General features: G+C 39.2%; 2 protein-coding genes across 5 annotated transcripts; one reads left to right on the top strand and one right to left on the bottom strand.

Moving 5' to 3' along the window:
* Positions 1-18: 18 nt before the first annotated feature.
* Positions 19-12,308, bottom strand: zmp:0000000662 (RING finger protein 145). 4 transcript variants are annotated; one of them, XM_063908681.1, is made up of 11 exons: positions 12,106-12,308; positions 6,962-7,130; positions 6,630-6,738; positions 6,300-6,391; positions 5,803-6,044; positions 5,224-5,402; positions 4,793-4,933; positions 4,028-4,210; positions 3,763-3,910; positions 2,925-3,281; positions 19-2,117 (listed from the first exon to the last, which is right to left on the bottom strand). In XM_063908681.1, exons 2-11 carry the CDS (start codon positions 7,128-7,130, stop codon positions 1,341-1,343), a joined length of 2,397 nt encoding a protein of 798 aa, XP_063764751.1. In that variant the 5' UTR covers positions 12,106-12,308; the 3' UTR covers positions 19-1,340. The 4 variants fall into 4 exon arrangements, with proteins under 4 accessions (XP_063764751.1, XP_063764749.1, XP_063764750.1 ...); XM_063908679.1 differs by having other exon boundaries at positions 6,962-7,238; positions 12,106-12,307; XM_063908680.1 differs by lacking the exon at positions 12,106-12,308 and adding an exon at positions 8,122-12,060.
* LOC134881387 (probable carboxypeptidase X1) lies at positions 11,227-19,975 on the top strand. The gene is made up of 13 exons (XM_063908682.1): positions 11,227-11,558; positions 12,193-12,302; positions 12,825-12,964; positions 13,138-13,222; positions 14,518-14,668; positions 15,090-15,178; positions 15,432-15,555; positions 16,701-16,897; positions 17,465-17,644; positions 17,808-18,102; positions 18,189-18,328; positions 18,410-18,512; positions 18,845-19,975. Exons 1-13 carry the CDS (start codon positions 11,228-11,230, stop codon positions 19,162-19,164), a joined length of 2,265 nt encoding a protein of 754 aa, XP_063764752.1. The 5' UTR covers position 11,227; the 3' UTR covers positions 19,165-19,975.
* The last annotated feature ends 390 nt before the right edge of the window (positions 19,976-20,365 follow it).

The following is a 20,365-nucleotide window of genomic DNA, read 5'->3' as shown; positions in this document are numbered from 1 at the left end:
ATCACACAAATTCAGACGCATTGTGCACCTGTCATGAATTTATTAAATCAGTTACTACAGTTAGAAAATGAGAGCAGATGTTAACAGCAGGAATGTAATACTGGGAGACAGAGAAGCAGTACAAAAGGCTGATTTATGAATTAAAGAGACGAATGCTGAAACTTCCATTCATATTGCTTTCACAACACTGCACTACATGAGAACTACAGAAAAAAACCTAATGAATTAAGTCAAATGTAATTTATGAGTAAACGTGTTTACCTGTAACCTGCTGGAATCTGGTAACTATTGATGCAAGATAATCTCTTCATAGTTTCACATAATTTCTAGGAATTATAATTTAATTTCTTTACAGTTTTACAATAAGGATTTCAACCCAAACACAATTCAGTCTCTTTATGGCTACGTTCACACTGCAAGCCGGAGTGATCAATCCTGATTTATTGCTCAAATCGTTTTTCTAAATGTGGCCAACACAGTATCAGACCTGCATATTATTCAAAACCCAATATATGAAAGAGGCCCAAAGGGTAATTACACAATAATGAAAAGATCTGAGTCAAATCAATCACTTTTTCCCCTCTTGGGTAACACTTTATAATAACCAACATTAATATGTTTTTTTTGATAGGTCATTAAATTGAAGTTCTTTTACTCTAAACAAGCATGAATAGATCATTAAGAGTTACTAATCATACGTAATCCCATAATTCAGGTTATTTCATCATTAGTTTGTGCCATAAGAAATAATCAGATTAACGTCTTAATATTCACACTTTCTATCAACAGTTTTATGTTCATATTATAGCATGTTATATGCTATATTACATATTTGTGAATGATTTGTATAAAGATAGATGGCCCAGAGACCAAATATTAACCAAGTTAATTTATATTTTAATAAAATGTATAGATGCTTTACAAATATTAGAAAAGGTATTTATTAATCATTTAGATTAACTAATGACTATTTTAAATAATATTATATTTCATGAACACTTAATGTAGAATATTAATTGTTATAACATGTGCAACAATAACGTGTCCCAATATTAAAATGAAATAAAAGTTCCCATTTTTAATTAGCATTCCGTTGTTGGTAAACAGTAAAATTACTATCAGTATAATATTTATTAATGGTGGCTATTTATTATAATGTTTTATCATTTGGCCTGCAGTCTGAACGTAGCCCATATTAAACACAGTTATTTGCCTAACATTCATTACACTGTTCAGAAAAGACATTTTTTGATTGGTTAACAAAGAGAGAAGGCAAATGTGTTTTAATCCCTCGTTATGGAAGATGGACCCTCTAACATCCTCCCAAGGCACTGATGCAGTCAGTCATTGTCCTCTGAATGTGTGCAGGAGGAGGAACCTTTATGGTTTTCAGGATCCTCAAAGCAGTCTAAGAATTCAGAGTTTTTGTTACAAGATTCAACAGACGTTTGGCCGTTGACCCCACATGCCTCAAGTTTTTCGTTTGATTCAAGGCTGCCTGATTTTGGTGTCCGTTCGCAGCTATTGTGTTTATTAACATCCCCACTTCCAGGACAGAAAGAACTGCTGTCTTTAAGTTCTGCACCATTGGAGGCAGATTGGCGCTCTAATGTCGATGGCAGGGGTGATTCTATGCCACTCTCCTCACCTTCGTTGTGCATGTTAGAAGGAGAGGTTTCATGGGATTCTGCATTTCCCCCTGAACCGCAGGGGCTTACAAATCCAACAAAATCACCACTGGAGCTGAAACGAAGACCGTGAACAGCTTCCGTTTCAGTTTCATCTTGGTTGTCTTCTCTAGCACAATCTCCACCCTCAAAGCTTTTCATCTCCTCTTGCTGCTCTGCAGGATCCGGAGATACAGCATCGCTCTGTGTCTCTGGTAACGAGCCATTGTCCTGGTTCGGTTCTTCCTCTTGTTGTGCAGACTGATCTGGCCCTGTGTTGTTGGGAGTTGCATCCTCCGCAGCGTCTCCTGAAGCTGGGTTTTGCTCTCTGGGGCTGGGTCGTACCGTCTGGTGGCACATGGGGCAGGTCTCCTGTACGTACAGCCACTTGCGCAGGCAGTTGCCGTGGAAGAAGTGTCCGCAGTATGTGATCACAGCAGAGCTCATTTCCTGTGAGGATGAGAGACATAACAGACTTAAACAATACCTATAGACCAGTATTTGGATCATTACACAAACACACACATTATAAATGTTTCTTGAGCTGCTCGCTTGACACTGAACCTGTCACCTTCAATTAAGACACGGTTAAAACATCTTAAACCAGTTTTTAGAAAATAAAAATGGGCTGGAGGCCAAAGATTCGTGTCCGAGCAGCGAGAGGAGCGGTGTGCAGCTAAACTGGAAGAACGGGATGGAGCTGCTTTGAGGATACACACTCATAAAGCACTATATGTACACAGTGTATGCTTCACCGTCAGCCATGTGAATGAAGAGCAGCTGCTGTCAAATATCACAACATATCTCTATACTTCTGTAGAGATTTTGTAAATGCATAAATAAAGATTGTCAGATTGAATACTGGGTTATTTTGCTTTAGTCTTTGTCCTTTTTCTATCTTTTCTGATCTTTATATATTTTTAAACTCCAGTCTTGTCTTTTTGTCAACAATGTAATTGCAAGTCGATACTGATACATCTGTAATGAATGACTCCTGGGCGGATTTGTCATCGTCTCGTCTTAGTCATGGAAAAAAAAGGTTGATGACTAACAAGTCATAGTTTTTACAACAACATAAACAATGATAGGCGATGAGATAAAAAAAATGCACACATGTACCTTCTTTCCTTATGATTATGTGCAGACGCTTTAATTTATAGACACTTTTAATGTCCGAATTAGGATTAAAAATTGGCTGTGAGAGTATGTTGCTGCTGCAAGTCATATTTTCCCCCAGTGGGACAGTAAGTGACTGACCTGGAAGCAGATGGAGCAGACGTCGTTGTGTTCCTGCAGCTGCTGAGCCGTGGCTCTGGGGAGGGAGTTGATCTTCTTCGCCGCTTCCTGTCTGAGCAGGAAACTCCTCCAGCCGGACTGAGCTCGGAGCCAAACGTTGAAGTACGAGTGGATGATGATGACGGATGCGCCCATCCAGCTCCACTCCCCAAACAGCGACTCCCAGGTGCCGTACGCCACAACGCACAGCGCCACCACAAACTCCAGCACGCGGCTGACGGCGTTCACCCAGTAGATCACCTCATCAAGGCTTTCGATCGGGTCGCGGCGAAACAGCTCCACCATGAACAGGGAGTAGATCAGCATGGTGCCTGTGACCTGGAAAAACCGGGAGGATTTTAATCAAGAAAAGCTTAAATAATTAGCCTTTTTGGTGGAAATGATCTAACTTGCAGTGTTTAATAGTAAGACTTAAAAGGAAGGAGGTTATTTGTATCTATTCTAAAAGGTGTCTATTCATATTATATCTCTTAAACACGTGTGGGGGGGGGGAAGATTTGCCAGGAATGCTGTTTTAAGTAACTTTTTTCAGATGTGGTTTAAAAAAATGTGTAAGTTAGGAAAATGTATTCAACCATTTTTCTTCTTAGTCTAATACAAATTGTTTTCCCCTCTGCTTGTTATATAAGAAAAGATAAAAACATTCAAAGTTTAAGCTGGAGGATATTAAAAAGATGTGTTGTACTTTTACCTTTGAAACACGTGAGGATAAAAAAGTTGACCTACTTCCACTCTTCAACTCATGTCCCAAAAAACCATATACCACTTCCTCCTTCTAAATAACACATAGAGGTCACACCTGAAGGGAAGTCAGCATGCAGCTGGACACCAGTATAAGGAGCCAGAAGTCCATGTGGAAGAACTGAGAGATTTTATAAGCCATGTACACGGGGAAAACCAGCAGGAGCAGACACATGCTGAGGCCACGGAAATGTTTCCACACACTCCTGAAAGCACAGAAGAGAAAAACACTCAGAGAACTTTTTTCAATATCAAATATTTACCTCAAAAAACTTAACCTGCATCTGGCCATAATGAATGGTAATGACTGGAGTAGCCGTTACCTGTTGCGGGATGCACCCAGCGCCAGAATAACCGGGTCTGTTATCTCGATCATTGACTGCAGGGTGGAAGTGACCACAATGAAGAGGATGATGCTGAGGAGGAAGGTGCGCTGCAGAGCCTGCATGTCTAGCAGGCCGGTCTGCAGAGCGAGCAGCAGCAGAGTGACGCCCTCCGTCACACCTCTGAACACAACAAGGGTAAATAATGATTGTCATCAAAGAGAGGGAAAACATAGGGGCTTTGACTTATGACATCATTTCAACTGTATACATATACATAGTTTCGAATATCGTTTAAACAAAACAAAAAGTTTAAAATGTGATTTGGGATTTTGAGAATATCTTTTTATTTCTCACAAGTCTACGGCATTTTATAAATAAGACATCTAATCAATAATTCAATTAAAAAAATCAGTTGGTTGTTGCCACCTGTTGTTGACACTGTTTGGGGAGTAAACAAAGGGAGGGAGTTTTCCAGGAAATCCCTGAGCAAAGTTACAAGTCTATTCCTGGAAGTCACCTGCCACGTTTGATGCCACTATGTGAGTTTGGCGCCCCCCATTGGCCAACGACACAATCAGAAAGAGGCACAAGAAGGAAACTAACACACAAATATTGAATGAACCATACAACCATTGCAATGCATGTGAAAGGCGGTTGCTTTGGAGTGATGAATTTCCATAAAATCTGCAGCTCCCATCAGGTTTACTTAGGTTTATTGTGAGTTAATTATACTAGGATATACTATAAACCTGCAGATCTCACCTGTGCATGACGTTCTCGTTCTGAACGGCTGCGTGACCTCCCACGTAGAACTTGCATAGGTTGAGCAGACCGAGAGCGAGATAGGACACCACAAAGGTCAGACCCAGGAGAGAGTACGGTGTGGCACAACATTCAGAGACACTGAGGGGTGCAATAAACCAAAATAAACAGTTATTCAAAACATATGACCTGTCTTATGTCCGGAAAAAACATACACACAAAGGAATAATAATCCACATAAACACATCAGCATTTGGAAGAAGTTCTCATATCTTTCACAAAAGTAAGAGTCACAATATTACAGTGCAAACTACTAAAGGTAATAACTTTATATACTGGTGGGAAAGTAAAGATTTGATGTAGCAGTAGAAGAAATGATGCCCACGTTATTCAAACTGTCCTTGAGTAAATGTGTTCAGTTAAATGTGCACCTTGTGAGCAGGAAGAAGAGTATTCCCTGATTTCCTGCTGGCGTGGATTTGGTGGACATGGTGTCCGAGCACAGCTGGACGACGAAGAGGACAAACCAGAAAACACTGAAGAGCACCGGGACGGCAAACTGGTTCCACAGAGAGATCCCCACAGCCAGGAGTCGGTACAGCTCGATCACCTGAGGGGAGCATTACAAACAGAACAGGATACAGGAGAGACACTGTGTGTTACATTTGACAGCAACCAAATAAATAATATTTTGATTAAAGCAAACAAATGTTGTCATCATGAATAAATGGGTGTTTTAAAAATGTTCACACTTGCATCTTGAAATGAAGTATTACTACTATATGGTTGCATCTTTTTATTATGGTCTTTTAAACTGATTTGAGGTCAGAATTAAGGATGATAAAGAAGAAGATGTTTAAACTTAACCAGGTAATCTCAATATGGGATCTCATTTTCAAAAGATAACCAAGTAAAAAGTACTAAAATGGTTAGATGAATGAACAATGTATGTCTAAAAGTGTAAAATAATCAGAATAACTCCTCAGAGAAACAAGATGCATTAAAAGTACCTCCAGCTGCAGCAGCTCTAAATAGGCAGCTTTCGCGAGGCGGTACGGCACAAAGAGATGTGCAAGGAGGAACACGGTGATCCCCGCTGCGGTCAGGCCCATGGACAGCGTGTTGACGGTGAGCAGCGTGGCGTGATGCAGGGCACAGAGTCTGGCCAGCAGGGGGAGCAGGTGAGCCGAGAACAGCCACACCTTCCTGGTCTTCATCAGGAAGGCACATAGCGTGCTGAGAATAATCTGACCTGCACAGGAAATCACACAAGGAAAGGCATTATGCTTGGACTGTATGAAATGCAAATCGTATCAGAGTAACCTTATCTTTATCTGACATCTGTGCATAAATGCCACAAAATATAGCAAAGCAACATTAACATTTTGAACGAAGCTAAGAAGTCTTTTCATTCATATTGCTTTTCATTAAAACACTCCTTTTGAATTGGGACCTAAATGAGTGTAAATGCTTCATATAAACATGTCAGTTTAGTTTTTGGACTCACTCGTCATTGCAGAGACAAATCTGTTGAAGGCCAGAGAATCGAGGTACACCGCTCCTTCATAACCATACTGCAGCTCGTCACGGACATAATCCCTGTGAAATGGACATTAAAAAACAAGTGTTATAATTGTATTACTACTGTATGCTATTGGTTTTTGCATTAATAGATGTCTACATCTTACACTACATTTTGCTAATGTTTAACTTACATTTTTGAGAAAAAAATACAAAAATCAGGCGAGCAATTAAAGAGTATGTAGATGCACAAATATTTGCGAGGAAAGTATTAAATTAAAATAGAGCAGTTGTAGTAGCATTAGTAGAAGCTCACTTGGAAATCTGATGCCCCATGTAAAGGAGAAGCGCAGCCAAGATGTGGAGGTAAAGCGTCACAATGTGCCTCAAAGGAAGAACCAACACCACCAAGTTAAGGAGATGTCCTGGAAGACAAATGAAATGCTCATGTCATGTTTTCTGTGTTTTCATTGAAACCAAGAGTGAAGATACTAGTGGAAACTCTTTGAAAATATAAAAGATAAACACTAGAAAAGCACAGAGGATTAACGAGGGGAAGTAAAAGAAGTTCATGGTGTCAATTTACACTCTCCTGTTTACCTCCTGTTTACAGTAACATGGTCATTATCTCCTCATGTGCATACTTACCAATGTAGTACATGTTCCAGATGACGTATTTGTATTTGAAGAGCATGTCTTCATTCTTGGCCTTGAGGTGCTCCGTTAACCCTTCAATGTCACATTTATACAGCAGGTCCAGCACCAGGATGCTCGGCACCCTCAGGGCCACGTTGGCCAACTCTTCCAGTCGAGGCATCTTTGTTTAGGGGGGGGGGGGGAGGGGGAGAAGGGGGGAGGGGAGGGGATGAGCGAAAACCTGTTTGTGTCACATGCTGTCAGTGCACCGCTCTGCTCTTCTTGTCATCTGAAAAACATGAATCAAACCTCATATTTTTTAATTGATTTATGAGAAGGAATAATAGGGGTGCAACAAACAAGTATTATTGTTGTCAAATACTCTGCCGTTGATTCATTTTTTGGTCAATAAAATGTCAGGAAAAGGTAAACATGTCCTTCAAAGTTTCTCAAGGTCCAAGGTGAGGTCGTTAAATGTCACTTTTTCTCAGTTCAAAGCAAGAGGCTACTTTTTAATTATATATCAATTATCTAATTAGCTGGGGTTTTGGGATATATTGGTTAACACATTGCAGCTTTAATGTACAATCAGCCATAGCAGTTAAATGAATACAAAACATAAACTACAGCAATATCAGACATTAATAATAACAATAATTATATTGCACAATACAAATAATGAGTAATGTTGTGGACAGATTGAGTCATAAAAAGTATGTATAATCATGTACTACATAAACTGTTTTTGGATGAAAATAAGTGATAATAATATATTTGTATTTGGATCTGTTGGCTTGCACCAAATAGAGCACTCCAAGTCTAGATGTAATACAACAAGTGCTGTGCAACCATAACACCGATGCATGTTCTTGTTCAGTTTTGCAGAAATTACATTTGTATCCACATCTGAAATGATAAATATGTAGCTTCCACTCTTTTTTTCAAGCAATACATATGTAAATTAGTTTGTGAAAAATGTCATAGTTAAAACTTCAGGCATCGACTTCCCTGAGCAAACAGGCCGATCCTTGCTATACTCACTCCTTTAGCGTCACAGATAAGCCTTTAATCAACACTAGAGACGTGCAGTAGCAATGTTATGAATTGCAACTTCATATTTACAAAGCTTTTAAGTAGCTAGTGTGTGTAAAAAATGATTGTATTTCACTTACTTTGCACGGTGGTACTCATCACAGCCGAACAGCCATCTGCTAGCTAGCTCCTGTTGGTTAGCTTTCACAGCGACCAACAGCATGATTTTCTTTCATAGCACTAGCAGCACCTCACGCAAAATATTTAACTAGTTTCAATATCTCCTGCTTCTCAAAGATAGGTAGAAAAAACCGCCATGCAAACATTTAATTTAGATATCTGAATTTAAACGATAAATGGATGAGTAGAGAGCCTTCAAATGCAATGTTATGATTCCGTTCGCTTGCGTGGCCACTTCCTGGTGTGTACACGTCACAGCAAAAGTAACCAATCACGTGCGGGTATTCTTGATTTCAAAATAGAAGTCGTATCTGACTACTACTCGAACTACTACTACGACGACGACGACGACGACGACGATTACTACTACTACTACTACTACTACTACTACTACTACTACTACTACTACTACTACTACTACTACTACTACTACTACTACTACTACTACTACTACTACATTAATACTTCTCCTACTCCTACTTCAGCTACTACTACTTATTACTACTAATGATAATTGTGTTAGTAACTATTTTCTTTATGATTTGATGTATGGCATTGGCCTGCATTACTATGTTACTTAGATCTGCTCCTCTTTTGTTTTTTTATATAAGCTAGGCATCGCATCTGCTGTCAGTATTTTTCTTATTTCCCTGATTCATAGAAGATCTGCTCTTTCAGCCCCACAACCTGTTTACAATATACCAAGCTCTCTAAAATTTAAAGTCTCAAAACCAGCATTTACACTTCATGGCCACGACATCTGGCTATGAAGAACAGATGTTATCATTGTAGTTTCTTAGTAAAAGAGATGATTAATATGCATTTCCCAACTGTGTGTGAATCTTCAAACAAAAGGGATTCAACAGAAATGTATCACTTATCACATTTTAGCTCTTAAACTTTGCTATGAATTAGTGTCTATTCACACCCATTTATGATCATTCTTCACTGCCCCAACCTGTCACACTACCTAAACTGAACAGAGATTTTATTTAATTTCAAATTTTTAAAAACATGAGCATTACCCTTTGAGATCCAGAATCGCTGTAACAACAGGGCAGCATAAAACAGTTTCACATTAAAGAGGATACACAGATTTTAAGCTAAAAAGCAAGAAGTAAATGAAACAAGCAGCAATCAGACACTCAGCAACTTGCATCAAACAATGAAATAGGCAGCGTACATTAAGACAGATGCAATTTGTTGTCAGCCATAATCCTGTTTATAAAGTGATTTTCATTCAAGATGTATCTGTTAAAATTGCATTCACTGTTTTTTTTCCATGATTACAAAGTGTATAGGTGTTAGGAATTACATTTTTAACTTTAAATCCTGGGCTCATCAAACAATGCATCCTGCAGTATGCTTATGACATACAAAGAAACGAAAAAATAGAAATTGTGCAAGTAAAATGTTAGAATAAGTAAACTATATGTAAAATGTAAAGAGCTATAACATAATGTAAAATGATATACTGTAAGCAAGGAATCATAAAATACTCTTTATTGTAAACGACATTTGTAATAACTGAAATTAAACTGGTGTGAATCATTTTCATTGAATTAATGGCACTGGATTATTTCAGAGGTGTGCAGGACAGAAAGTCATCAGAGAGCCTGACAGCTGGAAATACCGCGCAGTCACAGCCTCACTGTATGGACTGCTTGTGTTTGCATGCATACACACCATCTGGAAACACGTCACATGCAGCTCACAGACTAAACTTGTTTCTTCTGATGCTGACCTGCATTCTTTTTGTGATTCACTTGAGTGAATCAAGCATGACAGTACGACTTAAATAAAACACAGATGTGAGGATTTGCTGACGGTCTGAAAATATGTCGTTTGGTGATGTGTTTTTGTCATGTTTAAAATGTACTTGTATCTGCTGCTGTTATAACCATCAGCCTGTTTTTCTCATCTGATAGATACAAAACAGAGTGTTACAGATGCACCAACAACAGCTGAGGATTTATGATGTTTTTCGGACAGATAAGAATCATGTCTCAGTCGCAGTTCTTTATTTGAAATGACACAATAATACTTATTTGGTCACATCAAGTCGGAAACATTTCTTGCATCACAGCAGCTCCATTTGCATCTTTAACAAGACAAATATTTAAGACAAGAAATAAATAGTTAACATAAAATCAACAGCACTGAAAACAATATGTTAAACACTCTTTAATGTACATTTTGTTATTCATGGCCTCATTGTATTTAGTTTAAGGCTTGGCTGCTGGACAAGAGTGCTTCAGTATCGTTGGACCCTGTATATCCTCATTTTTATCTATTTAATGATGACAAATATTGAGCTCTGTTCAGGACAGGATTGGGGTCAGAGACAAAATATTTGGCCAGCCTCAATATATCAAACTGTTCTTAAACGGTTGGGCTACAGTTTTTATTGATGGATCAGTTTTTTTTTAGACAGAGGAAAAACATCCAAATGTTGTCTGGTGTTGAGCTTTTTGGTCTCTTTTTATACAATGCTAGGGATCTTAGGGATTCAGGAAAAAGTGGGGATGTGCAGAAATATGAGGGACTATAGATGGAGGTGAATTTGTCCCTTATGTAAATTGACCTGTAGTCACTTGTTGATGCTTGTAAAGGTGGAGCTTATTTTAACTATCTTACTTACTTTAAAGAATGGATAACTTTTGAATTTATTTATTTGAATGTGCCTCTGAAAGGGTAAAGCAGCTGTAAATGGAAATACTGAAGTACAGTAGAAGTACCTCAGAATTGTACTTCAGTACAGTTCTTGATTAAATCGTATATACCTTTCAAGACAGAAAAATACAAGATGTTTATGTAGTAGTTAAATCACTGTCTCACCATTGTAAACATAACCCGCATTAATCAGTAATCACAGTAATCTTTCCCTTTCCCATTTTTAACTCCCATTTCCCAAGGAATTACTTTTAACTGGAATTTTGGGAGGGAGGAAGAGAAGGAGGATACGGGAAGGTTGGAATGAGGGGGAGGGCTGTTTGAAAGGAGGCTGGCTCTTTGTCATCTTCCACATAAACTGGCAGGGGAATTTTTCCCCACTCACTTTGCAACATGCAGCCCACAGAGAGGAAAATGGAAAAGTCATTGTGCACGTTGGCAGCAGTTATTTTTCTGGGAGGGTTTTTAGAAGCAGTGCTGACAGATTATACAACAACTGAGGTTAATTTATCGTTAAACAACACAAGTACAGCTGCGTCTGTCACTGTGCAGCTGCAGAATCATAGCACAGCCACAACGACTCCAATAGCAGCACAGAAGTTTCACACCACCACTGTCACAAAAACAACGCTGCACAGAAAAAACATCAGCCGGGAAAGTGAAGAGGAAAACAACAAAGAAAAGGAAGATGCTAGCAAGACAGAAGAGAAGAAAACACAACTGGGTATGGACAAATATATTTTTAGTATCACTTTTTGTATAGAAGCCAATTACTTAATTAATGCTGCCTTCAGGGACCCACTGTGTTTCGGACTTACATTTTCTCCACCATCACGGAAGACGAAGGAATACAGTAAATATTCACTTCAACAAAAGCTTTTGTAACAAATGACTGCCAGTCTTTCATAAAAGCCCTACACACATGAATTGATTAGTCATGATAACTTCCTAAACTAGATATCTGTATACTGCTCCTTTAACTTTAATGATGCATCATCAAATCGTCCCTTGACCTAAAAAGATCTCACAAAGCTCTTCTCTGCTGCCAAGTGATTTAGGAGGTTCCTAAAGCCATGAAATGCACTGCAGCTGTAGCTCTGCTGGACTTTCAGCTTTCCTGCCCCAACTTCTCAGATTACATTCAAACCCTCAATGGGTTTCACTTATCTGCAGTTTCCTTTGCAGCAGGGGCCTCCCTCTAAAAATTCCCCAAAACCCAGGATGACATAATTCTCATAACAATTAATTACAACTGCAGTGTGTTTGCTTACTCAGAGAAACCAGAGGAGAATTTTGACACCTCAGAAGCTTCTTAAAGATCTGCAACTCCAGAAGATTTGATCTCCTTTTTGTTGCAGACTGCCCTCCTCTTGGCCTGGAGTCACTGCGGGTCGATGACAGCCAGATCCGGGCTTCTTCCTCCCAGAGGTCGGGTCTGGGTCCTCACAGGGGGAGGCTTAACATCCAGGTGGGTCTGCATGTGGATCACCGAAAGTACAGACAATTGCTTCTTATAGCAGTTTCAAGGCATAGCATAACAGGAAACAGGATGTTGTAAAGCGAGATTAAGAGAGCAGGAGGTTAGAAGTTTCCCTTTCTTATGCTGAAGTGATGAAATAACATTTATATTTTGAATACAAAGATGCACAAATGAACTGGTCAATTATTATTATTCTTCTCTTTAACTTAATATGGTCCTGTTTAACTACTGCTGCACATTTCTTAAACTAACAGTCTATGAAATAAAGCAGATCTCCTGCTCTCTGTCACTTTATTCCTACTGGTTTTATTGCCAAATAAAATATAGATACTAAATCTCCAGTGAGTTTCTTGGGAATGAAATTAAATAATCTGTAAATCACAGAGCCAGCAGTCTGAAAGCAATTATCAGGGTCAACACAAAACTATTCTCCATTATAAAGAGGCAGAACCACAAGGAGTTTAATGCGTTGTGGAGGAAGCTGTTTAAAAACTCACTGTGTGTTTTCAGTCTGGCATCGCGGACGGAGACCAGTATGATGGAGCCTGGTGTGCAGAGTATAAGGACAAGCATCAGTGGCTGGAGGTCGACGCCATCTACCTCACGCTGTTCACCGGAGTTGTCCTGCAGGGAAGAAACTCCATATGGAGGTCAGTTAGTATCAGGATTCAAATCTACTGTCTTCCGAAATGAAATGTAAAAAATGCTGCGAAAGAAACAAAAGAACACTTGTTACAGAACACAAACCACAATGTTGTTTCACTGCATGTGGTTGTGGTTGTGTCTGTGTATATTAACAATAAACATATTGTCTTTGTTACAGTTGGGACTGGGTGCACACCTACAAAGTACAGCTGAGTAATGACTCAGTGACCTGGAAAACCTGCATGAACGGGACTGCGGAGGCGGTAAGAACATGGAGGGATAACTGAAATGGCCTACCGGGCAGGCCCGAGGGACCAAGGGGTCTACAACCACAAAGAAACACAAAAACAAGACTGAAAATAGATACAAAACTATTATAGACATGTTAAAAGACCACAAATAGAAACATGACAATTGAACAGACACAGAACAACTAAGATACATGATAAAGAGTCACAAGAAAAGGCAAAACAACAAAAAAAAAGATGCAAAACAACCAGGAAAAGTTGCAATCCCCACTAAAAAAAGATGAGAAAAGGTGCAAAAATCATCACAAAGACATGCAAGGCAACTAAAAACACGTGTACTGTCTACAAGTAATTTTAAATCAGTTTTTGGATAACAACTTTTATTCTCTGATATAAAGGAATATCTTTATTCTGACCATTGGAGCTTGTTCTGATGGGAAACAGATTTGGAGTTTGTGCCAAAGTGAAATATCTACCATGACAAACTGAACTCAGACCAAGAGTCCAGGAAGAAACTGAAACTTGTGTGTGGCATGATAGAATTTTACTATAAAATAATCATTATACATACCTGTTTTATCTATCTACAATTAATGACACAAAAGGCAATGTGCATTCCAACTACACTTTAATGAAGGCTGCATCATGGAGGTGCATGTAAGGTCGACCTCCTGCAACTTGTTCACGTTTTTTTTTAACGATTGAAACTTTTCAAGAAGCTGAACGTGACTGAAGACATTTTAATAAAACCCAGAGAAACGCGTCATTTAAGTTAAGGTAAAGGTGGTCTCCTGTCATGCGTCGTATCACATTTGCGCATGCGTCTGCTGGCCAGAAGCTGTCATAAATGTACTTTCAAATTCATATTTCAGCCACATGTTTAGCCCTACTATACGCCTTTTGATCTTCATTGTTTTAAACTATAGTTTTAAACATTTGAACATCAGATTTATTGATCTAAAAAGTTATCATTGAAGAAGAACTTGAGCTAACGTTAGCGATTAGCTCGTAGCTAGCTGCTCTGCCCGGTGTCATCAGGGAAAACACTCGAATTAAAATGCTTTATGTAGTTTTTTACCAGCTGTACTCGAAGGGTCTGTTTGTTGTAGAGAATATGAGACTTCTGTGAATAATTCGGCTCACAGTGAAATCATACTGAATGATTAATACTATAGTCATCTTAATCAGGAGAAGTTGACGGCTAGTACAAATTATGCTGTCTTTTGTTATTGTTTTGATTGAGGACCCCCTAGTGGCAGAATGTGATTTATTGTGCGTTTACATTACTGTCTTCGTATGTTTTTGTCAAGATATTTGAAGGGAATCAGAACCCAGAGACGCCGGTTCTCGGTCTGCTTCCTGTTCCCACGGTGGCCCGTTTTATCCGCATCAACCCTCAGACCTGGTACATCAACGGCACCGTCTGCCTGCGGGCGGAGATCCTCGGCTGCCGGGTGGATGGTTGGTACAACTCCGCATACAAACAGTGGAGGAATGTAACTAAGTACTTTACAGACAATTGAGCAGAGACATTGAACTTCACAATCTCATTTATTTGATATACTTTTTGTATTTTTGACAAATAATAACCAGCTTTTGAATCTATAACTTTTAGCCAACCGGCAGTGGACTTTGACAGCAGTGTGTTTAGTATTTATACTTAAGTAAAATTCCACTATTGGCTACGTTAACATTCTTTGAAGTCATCTTTCATCTCTTTGTAAAAACATGTTTCTCTCTGTTTTTTATTTAGTGTCTTTGTAGTCATTTTGTGTCTTTTTGTATTCTTTATTGTCTCTTTACAGTCATTTTCTGTATCTTCCTCTTTATTTTGTGTGTGAGTTAACAATAGGAAGTAAATCTGCTCTTTCTTTCCTCGTAGATCCAGATGACATCTACTCATCGGAGCAGGATTTAGGATCAAATGACCCTCTAGACTTCAGACATCACAACTACAAAGAGATGAGGAAGGTCAGGATGTGAATACAGTCTGCAGGGCCACACATGCACATTGAGTAACTGCGGTTCCTCTAATGATAATGCCAGATGTTTTAGAGTGGGCTGTTTTTTTTTAACTGTTTTTAATAGCAACTTTAAGTACTGATTTTAAGGAATAGTTCCCTGATTATATTTGCAAACGTTCAGTGCATTTACTTGTACCAGAGTATTTTTAAAAATTACTTTAAGTATTTATGCAGTATCTGAATTCTTCACCGTTTTTAAGCTCATGAAGTCTGTGACGGAGGAGTGCCCGAACATCACACGGGTCTACACCATCGGGAAGAGCTACTCTGGCCTCAAACTGTACGTCATGGAGATCTCAGACAACCCTGGGAAACATGAACTAGGTGAGAGCAGTACAGATCTTCTTCAGATGTGGATAAAGTACCAAAATCTTTTACTTGAATGAGTTATTTCACAAATAAGGAATACAAAAGAAACCAGGAATTTATGAAATGATATCTCAAACTACTTAGAATGATATACTCGTACAGCTGAAGCAATAAGTCTATCAACAACCAACAGCACAAAAGGATAAATGCCTGCGAGATCTCAAAAAAGAGGGAGAAAGCAGCACAATGAGTTTGAAACAGAGAAGTCTGAAGTTTCTCGACCAGAGTTCATCATGTTCCTCGGGTAACTCCGAGTTTAGCTGGTCATGACCGGTTCAACATCCTGCAGTGTTTACACAGACTTCTTTGCAGCAGCACACAGGGAGGCAGCAGGGAGGCCTCTCATATATAAACAACTGATAATGGCTTGAAATTAGAGACACATTGTCTTTTTAATGTTTGCCTGGGCCCAAAAAAAAGGTTGCAACATTTTTCAAAACTGCTTATCTTTTGGTTATTTAGAGACTTGCATAGACCCATTTATGTCTATTTAAGTGGTAAGTAGCATTTACACAGTAGATGCCATATACTAGTGGTTGCATCATCTAAAAGCTGGGAATCTTAAGATTTATTTGAGATGGAGCTCAGCAATTATGGTCAAATTAGTCTACTGCTAAATCTGCATTCAACATTGTGTTTTGGTTAGCCACCTATTCATATTTGCTAGTTTGCTTGTAGAAAGTTACAATGAAATGATATAATGACCATACTAGTTCTCTATTACGTCTCATAAATTGCATGAATTGCATTTTCTACTTTAGAAAAAGGGGTTTGAAAGTTACATTCCTGGTGCCAAACACAAGAACCAGAGGGGCAGTTTTTATTTTTGTGCGATTGTATAAAGATGTTGGGTGTTTTGGAGTTTTAGCTAAAGGAATGTTTTCCATCACACCTTTCCAATGAACATATGATTATTGGCAAAGTGCTGTTGCCCGAAACAAAACAATATGAAATGTGTTCCTGATGTGCCTCCGGGTTTGAACTTTAACCAAACTGAATAACATCCAAACTTCTCGTTTAGTGTGAACTGGCCCAGAAAAACTCCTCTACATTTTCTGCTCTGCATGTAAAACGATTCCCTTTCATTTCTCTCTTGGCAGGCGAGCCAGAGTTTCGCTACGTGGCTGGGATGCACGGGAATGAGGCTCTGGGCCGAGAGATCGTCCTCAACCTCATGCAGTATATGTGCAAAGAATACAAGAAGGGCAACCAGCGCATTGTCCGGCTGGTGACCGACACTCGGATCCACCTGCTCCCCTCTATGAACCCTGATGGATACGAGGAAGCTTATAAGAAGGTGGGGGAAGTTTATTCCCATTTAATCTTGGTCAATTTTGAGAGTTTGGGCTAGTTTGCTTCCAAAACATCTATACCTTCCAGACAAGTGAAAAGAAAACATTAACAATTCACATTTAGGTGTTTATGTCACTTGTTTTTTCGGTTATTGTCTATAGATTTCTCCTGAATGGACACAAGTTAGGTTTTTATAATGGCTGATTTGCATATTTAAACATACATTGTCAGAAAAAAAATATTGTCTTAATGTCAACTAGGGAAGGTTCATGGCGATACATATTGGTTGACTTTTTGTGTGTACAAAATGTAAGGCATTTCACAATACATGTTTCATCCCTTATACTCTGAAAGCAATTAGCTAATACAAATGATCGCGTACAGTATTTGATGAGATAATGCCCTGTTTGCACATTTAAACAAAAACGTAAGATCATTTGCAATGCGAAAAATAATTGTCTTAATTCAAATGATCAACTAGGGAAATTTCGTGTTTGGTCCTACACATATACAAAAAATATATAACATGATGTTTTAATTTCTCTGTTTCTGATCAACTGCTCTGCTGCAGGGCTCTGAGCTGGCAGGATGGGCTGAGGGACGATACAGTTTTGAAGGAATCGACTTGAATTCTAACTTTCCGGACCTGAACAACATCATGTGGGACGCCGAGGAGACGGCCACAGATAAATCTAAAGTCTCCAACCACTACATCCCAATCCCAGAGTACTACACCCAGGAAGACGCTATGGTAAGCAAATAAGCCCTTTCACCTTTATTTCTGATACTATGCATTTTTTTAACAGTAATTTACTTTTCTTTTTTTGTACATTTATGTCACATGAACACGTTGATTTTTGAATAGATTTAATTTATTATAATTTGATATAAAATTTGATATATTTAACCCCCAGGTTTCACCAGAGACACGCGCGGTCATCAGCTGGATGCAGGATATTCCCTTTGTGCTCAGTGCGAACCTTCATGGGGGGGAGCTGGTGGTCACGTATCCCTTTGACTGCACTCGGGACTGGGCCCCCCAGGAGGACACCCCCACGGCGGACAATGCCTTCTTCCGCTGGCTGGCCACCGTGTACGCCTCCACTAACCTGGTGATGTCCAACCCCAACCGCCGGCTCTGCCACTACGAGGACTTTCAGGCGCACAACAACATCATCAACGGGGGGGCCTGGCACACCGTCCCCGGGAGTGAGTCTTTCAGTGAAGACATTTTTTTGAACCTTTTTTATTTGGCTGAATTTCTCACATTGTTAACTTGCATGTCTTTCCTGCAGGTATGAATGACTTCAGTTACATGCACACTAACTGCTTCGAGGTGACAGTTGAGTTGTCCTGTGATAAGTTTCCTCACGTCAGCGAGCTTCCTATTGAGTGGGAGAACAACAAAGAGTCTCTGCTGGTGTACATGGAGCAGGTCAGTATTACCAAGAAAAGCAACAAAAAACATCATCTGCCGTAGATTGAACTCCAGCATTTTTATAACTTTCTGTCTCAGATTCACAGAGGCATCAAGGGTGTCGTAAGGGATAAAATGACCAAACAAGGAATAACAGACGCTATAATAAAGGTGGAGGACCACGACCACGACATCCGAACAGGTCACTCAGTTTTATATTTAATATGACATTTGACCTCACAACTGTAAATCACTCTACTGAACATATACACTACCGCTTATTCTAAACTCCTCTGCATATTAAAACGTTGCAACATTCTGCTTTTAATTAAGATATGTTATACATATTTTCTTACAATAATGTGTCATATTCTTCTGTATTGTGTTGTTGTTTTAAAATAAATAAATGTAAGTTACAGCCCTATTTTAAATGCAATAAAAGTGTCTTCTGAACAGACATTAACCATAAACAGCACATTTCCAGGAATATAACATCACATTTTGACAAAATCAATCTTTGTTTTATGTTCTCAGCCGCTGACGGGGACTACTGGCGTCTGCTGAACCCAGGAGAATACAAGGTGGTGGTCTGGGCTGAGGGTTACTTCCCCTCCATGCGTCGATGCCATGTTGGCATGGAGCCACGTGCCACCATCTGTGACTTCACCCTCAACAAAACGCCCCTCCAGAGACTGAAAGAGATCCGGGCCAAGGGGTTGAAGATCCCTCAGGACCTCCAGCTACGTCTCCGGGCCCTGAGGCTCCGCAAGCTGCGCGCCACCACCAAGGTCATCAACCAGCGCAGGGAGGGCCAGCGGAGGCTGCAGGAGGCCAGGAAGGCCCGGGGGGTGTGACGGGGGAAGAGTCAAGAGGCAGAAGGGGCCAAAGAAAAGCCCTGGATATGAGCTAATGAAGTTCAAAAGGAAAAAACTGACCTCTGGAAAAAGAGAGATGCTCCCACTAGAAAGAAAAAAATATTAAGAATATTCTTTCATCAGTAGGGCACTCTTCATACAAGAGAGGCAGTTTAAAGCGCTTTAAAAAATTGAGAATGCAACAATTTAAACAAGGGCAAAAGAAATAACTATATGCTAAATTAGATACATGAAATGAAAACTCAGACCATTCATTATCATAATAATTACAGAGTAAGTAAAGAACATATTGAGGATGCGAAGATGGGCAGGAGAAGATGAGCTCAAGAAATGTAAAAGTGGAAAACAGGCCTCTTAAAAACGATGCATGTTCCTAATAAAGCGGACACTATTGAAAGGTTAGCTCACCCAATAGACAACCTGATTTTCTGCATAGACCCATGTCATTTATGCCGTAAAACATTTGCCCTTGCCGCCACCTATTTGGTTGTACTGAGCCCTTATGGGCTTTAAGAAAACATGGACAAAATCTGAACTTTAATAATAAAAATGTAGACAAAGGTTTTTGTGCATCTTCACGTTCATATTCTTCACTGAATGTTAAAGTTGAATTAACCTTTTCTGTTTTGCACATTTGTTTTATTAGACATTATAGCAGTTGCTGTAGTGTTTGTTGATGACTTGAGTTGAAGATTTAAGTGTCAGCTGGTCTGACATTTATTTTTCAAAATGTGTCTTTTTTTTGTTTGACTGACCATAAAATCTGTAATAAATATTACTTTTTTGTGAATCTGTATTTTACTGTATCTAAATCTGGACCAAAAAGGAAGATAGGTGTTGACATTAGGCTAAGATTAGGGTTCACAAGATACTAAAGTATACAATCATGAGTTTCATAAAGTAAGAAAGATAATGATGGAGCCAAACTTGATCAATAACTCAATAACAAAACATTGTGAAAATATAAACGTAATGTACATAGCCTACTTTAAGACTAAACCCAGTTTGAACTGTTAAAAGACTGAGCTTTAACCCTTTAGAAACATCCATCCATATATCCATGTTGTCCCGCTTTTCAATCAGGGCCTCGGAGGTAACAGCTCCAGCAGAGAGCCCCAAACCTCTCTTTCCCTGGCCACATCAACCAGCTCACCATAGCAACACACTGAAACTGTCCAAC

The sequence above is a fragment of the Eleginops maclovinus genome, chromosome 19 (genome assembly GCF_036324505.1).
Source record: "Eleginops maclovinus isolate JMC-PN-2008 ecotype Puerto Natales chromosome 19, JC_Emac_rtc_rv5, whole genome shotgun sequence".
In the NCBI taxonomy this organism is placed as follows: Eukaryota; Metazoa; Chordata; class Actinopteri; order Perciformes; family Eleginopidae; genus Eleginops; species Eleginops maclovinus.
The sequence above is the reverse complement of the archived record's forward strand: the minus strand, read 5'-3'. Positions and strand labels throughout refer to the sequence as shown.

What these genes read in the sequence shown, in the direction of transcription:
- zmp:0000000662 (XM_063908681.1), bottom strand. Translation starts at nt 7,130, where the DNA reads ATGCCTCGACTGGAAGAGTTGGCCAACGTGGCCCTGAGGGTGCCGAGC. An exon ending in CTGGAACATGTACTACATTG is followed by an intron (nt 6,739 to 6,961) that starts GTAAGTATGCAC and finishes TTTGTCTTCCAG; the next exon opens with GACATCTCCTTAACTTGGTG. An exon ending in GCATGCTGACTTCCCTTCAG is followed by an intron (nt 3,282 to 3,762) that starts GTGTGACCTCTA and finishes CGGTTTTTCCAG; the next exon opens with GTCACAGGCACCATGCTGAT.
- LOC134881387 (XM_063908682.1), top strand. Translation starts at nt 11,228, where the DNA reads ATGCAGCCCACAGAGAGGAAAATGGAAAAGTCATTGTGCACGTTGGCA. An exon ending in GGGGGAGGCTTAACATCCAG is followed by an intron (nt 12,303 to 12,824) that starts GTGGGTCTGCAT and finishes GTGTGTTTTCAG; the next exon opens with TCTGGCATCGCGGACGGAGA. An exon ending in TGAACGGGACTGCGGAGGCG is followed by an intron (nt 13,223 to 14,517) that starts GTAAGAACATGG and finishes GTTTTTGTCAAG; the next exon opens with ATATTTGAAGGGAATCAGAA.